This window comes from Populus trichocarpa, chromosome 1 (assembly GCF_000002775.5).
Source record: "Populus trichocarpa isolate Nisqually-1 chromosome 1, P.trichocarpa_v4.1, whole genome shotgun sequence".
NCBI lineage: Eukaryota > Viridiplantae > Streptophyta > Magnoliopsida > Malpighiales > Salicaceae > Populus > Populus trichocarpa.
This window is the reverse complement of record NC_037285.2, coordinates 32296909-32302823: the sequence shown is the minus strand read 5'-3', so window position 1 is coordinate 32302823 and position 5915 is coordinate 32296909. Positions and strand designations below refer to the sequence as shown.

At 36.2% G+C, this 5915-nt stretch overlaps 1 protein-coding gene across 1 annotated transcript; it reads right to left on the bottom strand.

Annotated features, from left to right (window-relative positions):
• Positions 1-896: 896 nt before the first annotated feature.
• On the bottom strand, positions 897-1619 carry LOC127904065 (7-deoxyloganetin glucosyltransferase-like). Its single transcript, XM_052445767.1, has 2 exons — positions 1542-1619; positions 897-1388 (listed from the first exon to the last, which is right to left on the bottom strand). Exons 1-2 carry the CDS (start codon positions 1617-1619, stop codon positions 897-899), a joined length of 570 nt encoding a protein of 189 aa, XP_052301727.1.
• Positions 1620-5915: the final 4296 nt, after the last annotated feature.

Below are 5915 nucleotides of genomic sequence, written 5' to 3'. Positions count from 1 at the left end.
TTTTATATAGTTCATATTATATTCAATGTCTACCATATCATTACATTAATTAAGATAACATGTAATAAGATCAAAACATAACATTCTTTATATAAAATAACTTAGTGATTTCAAGTCTAAGGATCACTTACATAACTATTACATGAGTCTTTTCATAGACACAAGTGATATCTCCATATATAATTATCATGCGGGTTAGTCTAGTGTACATGTTTTATAAGAAGCACCTATATATTAGTTTTATATATCTCTTATGCCTCAACTTATGATAATTATTACTTCCTTTTATAAATGAAAGAGCATAATATATATTAGTCTCTATAGCTCTAATGAATGTTCAGTATTTAAAAGAGTATTAACCAGAAGGAACAATACTTTGATATAATATAAATTTCATAATTATAACAACTTTATAATTTTCTTTGCAAAACATTTTGTTTCATGAACTTTATCTTCACTATAAATTAATTAATTTAATATTATATGAATATTAAAAATAAATTAAATCTTTATTATAACACTTTATTCTTTCCAACGAGCCAATATTTTTCATATTACCATTTGAAATCTGATCAGCAAGCAATTGAAGAGGACCAACAATGTAAATTGGAGGAAACATGGTGGAGAGAACATCCAAAGCATCTTGTTCGAACGAGTAGAACGTGTTCAAAATCACGCCATTAGCTCTTGAAACTCTCTATATTTGCCTTATGAAGTAGCTGACCATGATATCATTTGGGTCTGTAGTTCGAATGAAACTTAGAAGATCCTTCAGACGAATATTGTTTAAACATGGGATCTGGTCAATAATAGTTTCGAGGTACCCATTGATTAGGTAGCTGTCATCTGCAAATCATAAGAAAACTAGTGTACTTCCCATATCTAAATTTTGAAGTTCAAGAACGATTTTTAATTTTGACACCTTTGGGAGGTGTCAAGCCTCTTTCTACCAGAGTATGGTACAGTGTATAGCCTAAAAGACCACAGGCACAAGGAGTCCAGAAGAGTACTTTCGGAATTCCAAATTCTTCAGCAGCTTCAAGAGTGAAGGACATAGAACCATCAGAGACAACTAAGGTCACTGGAGGGATTTTGGAAGAGGGAGTACTGTTATTGAGCCTGTAAAGTAAATTGCGAAATGCGACTAAGCAGTGTTTTGAGGTGGAATCAGCTAGAGAAGGGATGTCTTGAGTGACATCAGAATAATCTGTCCGAGGAAGGCCATCAGGTATAGCTTCAAACCGAAAGTCCGGCAAGCCATCCAGGGAGTTGGACCCTCTGGATTTGAGTAATCTTTTATGATTGTACTCCGGTAAGCCATCCAACGTTATGTGGAAGTCTTTGTAATGTAGGAGTTTTGCTAGATTTAGCATTGGAGTTATATGACCCTGAGCTGGGAACGGAATGCAAACAACATGAGGTTTCTCAGCTAGTTGATTGAAACCATTCTCCCTTAATCTGTGTATTCTTTTGATGAGGCAGCTTTTGGCATGAAAAGGGGTATTGCCTCCCTCTTATAAGCAAGGCAAGCTGATTCTGACCCTGTGGAACTCAGAGACCACTAGAGGTCCTGCCAAACTTGCAACCTTTAAAAGGTAGGATACAGGTTGTTTCCACATTCCACTTCAGAAATGCGAGAAATGTTATGTAGTAGCCTGAATGCAATGCTTTTCTTTATCTGCATAACCTGTCCTATTTGTTAGGATACTGGCATACAAACCCGACAAGATAAAAAACAAGGGATCTGATAAAATGAGAAATAAGACACACAAGAATTTACGTGGTTCATCCAATTTTGGCTACGTCCACGGCAAGTATAGAAGGATTTTACTAAGTAATGTTGGAATTACAACCTCTCTCTACTAATAGGAGAACAACTGAAATCTCTCTATTACTAGGAGAAAATATTACTCTCTCATAAATACCTCACAATTTTATGGGATTACTTTCCCTTTCTTACTCTCCTCTTCTTCTCTCTTATGGTGCAATTAAGGTTTAGATGCACTGCCTATTTATAAGCAAGCATCCATGCCTTTGTCTTGCAAAAGACAAGAGCACCAATTGGTGCCCACTTTGTTGACTTAGGCAGCACCAATTGGTGCCAGCTAGCTTCACATTTTCTCACTTGAAGACTTTGATGATTTAATCAAATCTTCAAACTTGATCATTTGTGATTCTTCTATCCTTTTTATACTTGTCATCTTCATGCTGCTTACGTTTCAGTTAGGCCATAAGAGGATCTGCACCATATATATTTGTCAGTGTTGACTAGTTTGGTCGAAACATCTGCTGGGTTTTCCTTTGTGTGAACCTTCTGAAAATCTACACTTCCATCTTCCACCACTTCGCGAACAAAGTGATACTGAACATCTATATGTTTTGTTCTTGAATGAAACGTTGGATTCCTTGCAATATGCAAGGCACTCTGACTATCACAATACAAAGGAATTCTTCTCTTGTTTGTGCCCAAGCTTCTCCATAAGTTTCTTCATCCATATTGCATCTTTACAACCTTGTGTAGCTATCATGTACTCAACTTCTGTTGTGGATAAAGCTACAATAGTCTGAAGTTTAGAGACCCAGCTCATAGCTCCTCCTGCAATTATGAACACATAGCCTGTAGTGGATTTTCTTTTCTCAAGGTCTCCAGCAAAATCTAAATCAACATAACCTCTGACAGTAAATTCTGATTCTCCATAACATAATGTGGCATCTGAGGTACCCTTAATGTATCTTGTTGCTACCCAATTTTTGACCCATGTTTTAATAATTTTTCAAAAATAAAAAAATAAAAAATAAAAATAGAAATAAAAAATAAGGGTTTACATGTGGCGATAACATAGAGCATCAGGGCTAATATTAAAGAAGCAATATGTCAAGGAGATAATTACTGAATCATATATAATTACTGCAATATAAAGTATCATAGATATATGATTTGATTCGTGCTAGTTATGGAAAATAATCACTGCAATATAAAATACCATATATATAGGATTTGTTGGTGCTGGTTACAGAAGACAATCTTTGCAATAATTATTGCAATATTTCCTTAAATAACACGTGTAGAGATTTTCTATATAAGTGAACCTCTAGCCATATAAAAAGGGGGAGAAAGATATTCACAAGGGGGCAATTTTTCAGAAAAAAAAGAGCCAACACAAAAAAAAACTAAAAATAAAAAAACCTAAACCCGGTTCTCTTCCTTAGCTGCAGCCCCTCCTCTCTTAAAAAATAAAAAAGTCGCCGCCCGTTCCCCCATCTTCTTCTCCCAAGTCAACCACCAGCGAGCCCCTCCATTTCTCCATCTCAGCCACTTACCCCCACAGACACCCGACCACAACACCAACACTCCCTTCTCCCTGATTCCAGCCTTTTCCCTTCGGTTTCATTTTCCCCTCTCGCCAGCCAAAGCTTTCCTTCCCCCCCCAGCCCCAAAACAAACCCAAACCGGCCATTTCCAATTTCTGGTCCCATAGCCGGCCATCAACACAAACTCTCAGTCTCTCCCACCTCAAGAGTAGCTTCAGCGGCCACGCGCACAGTAACAAGGCCGGCGCCATAGCTACCCCAACCGCCCGATCTGACATCGGCAGAAAGTAAAACAAACCAGGAGGAGAGAACATAATGCTTCAAACAGATCTAAAAAATACCCAAATAAAATCGACTGCCTGTGTTTTTTTTTTTTTGCAGGTGATGGTGAGTCAGATCCCACTGTTTCCAGGTTCTTCCTCGCGGCGGCGCGTGAACCCACGCGCCGCAAGTGGCGGCGGTGCGTGGAGGAGACACGCCGCCACTTTTGTTTGATCCAGTAGCCTTCCCATCAGTTTTCCTGGGTTTTTAGGGGCTATTATGTAATTTTGTATTTGTGTGATGTGTTTGTTTGTTTTATTTTAAATTTTTTGTTATTTGTAATTAGATAGGGGTGTATGAGAAAAACATAATAAAAAGGGATGAGTGTGTGTTTGTATTTTTTTTATGTATGTTATTGAATTAAAAAATCAAAAAGACAAAATGAATTTAATGTTTTAATTTGTATATAATCAAGTATTTTAGGGATAAATAAAATCATGTTGTATTTCCCATGAAAATGTAAGAACATGTTTCTACATATATTCTAGGATTTAATAGCTGATTTGTTGATTTTAATTGTGATTAACTATGATGTGTGTGTATTTTGCAAAGAAAATATAAAAAATGTTTTTTGTGTGTTGCATACGGCCAATACTCTAACATCTTTTTGAAATTCCTCTTTAAAAAAAACAAATATTTGAAGTTTTGAAAATGTGTTTTTGCATGGATTTCTTAAACACAACAAAAAAATTATTTTCTTGCATTTCTGAATTTTGCAACATGTTTGTAAAACTCCAAAGGGTATTGGCCAATATTCCAAAAAAAAATAAAAAATCTTATTTTTTAGGGGGGGAAGTCATCTATTATTCACCGCTAATGTTTGGATAAAGAAATCTCAAAGGGATGAATATTCAAAATATTATTGGGAATAATTTGTTATTATTCACCGTTAATGTTTGGATAAAGAAATCATAAAGGGATGAATATCCAAAATATTATAGGGAATAACTTATTATTATTCGCTGTTAATGTTGGGTAAAGAAACCCTAAGTGGTTAATATCCAAAATATTTTTCTAGAAATAATAAGTCATCACACATCCTTGAAAGAATCCTTGATTATAATCGAGGACATTTCAATTTTGTTTTACTCCACGGTTTACGAGCCGTGAGAGTATGAAACATTAAGGCAAAAATAGGCTTTTAAAGCGCCCTAGATTTCTAAATTTTTATCCCTCCTCCTTGCGATTTACGAGTCGCAAACTCTTGAAATACCAAGGGAAAAATGAGCTTTTAAAGCACATGGAATCTCCTTAGATTTCTATCTTAATAAATTTAGTCTAAATCAAACACATATTTCAAGAGATCTGCATTGGTTCTCCTTGGTACTTTGTAGACATATCTAAGGGTGTGATTCACATTGACCAAGGGTTATTTCTTTTTAAACTTTCAGCCCAAATCCATTCATCATAGCAAAACGTATCCTAGAAAAACACCAACACCATAGCAATTATAAAGCAAACCAAACACCAAACAACTTACCTTAGGTAGGGCGTACTAAGGGTGTTAATACCTTCCCTTTACGTAACTAGTCCCTTGCCTTAGAATCTCTGAAAGACCAGTCAGGTTTCCTAGTGACCAAAATACTAGGTGGAGACTCCCTTATTCACAAAAATAAATAAACCCGAAAACAAACGAAAAATCACCATCGGACGCCGTGTGGGGACGTGCGACATATCTCAAGATCCTCTTAATAGTATTTCAATGCTCTTTACCAGGATTTGCCATGTATCGACTAACTGCTCCCACTGCTTGTGCAATGTCTGGTCTTGTACATATCATGGAAAACATTAAACTTTCCACTGCTGATGCATACGGTAATCGAGACATCTCCATCATCTCTGCTTCATTGCTAGGAGACATACTTGAGGATAATTTGAAGTTAATAGGAAGTGGGGTGGAAATTGGCTTACAATCTTGCATGTTGAAGCGTCGCAAGATTTTTTTCAAATAATTCTTCTGAGAAAGCCAAATCTTCCTTTTACTTCTGTCTCGGTGAGTTTGCATCCTTAGAATCTTATTTGCTGGTCCCAAATCCTTCATATCAATCTCCCTAGCCAATTATGCCTTCAATTATTGGACTCGATCTTTGTTGGGGCCTATTACCAACATGTCATCCACGTACAACAACAGAATGATGAAATCATCATCTTCTTCAAACCTCTTGTAATACGTACAATGGTCTGAACTAAGTCTGTTGTACCCAAGGCTAATTATGAAGGAATCAAATCTCTTATAACAACACCTCGGCGCCTGTTTGAGACCGTATAGAGATTTGTCCAAC

Bases quoted from the DNA above. Each gene is read 5' to 3' on its own strand.
- LOC127904065 (XM_052445767.1), bottom strand. From the start codon at position 1,619: ATGTGGAAACAACCTGTATCCTACCTTTTAAAGGTTGCAAGTTTGGCA. The intron at 1,389-1,541 runs GTCAGAATCAGC...TTCCCAGCTCAG, and splicing joins TGGTCTCTGAGTTCCACAGG to GGTCATATAACTCCAATGCT.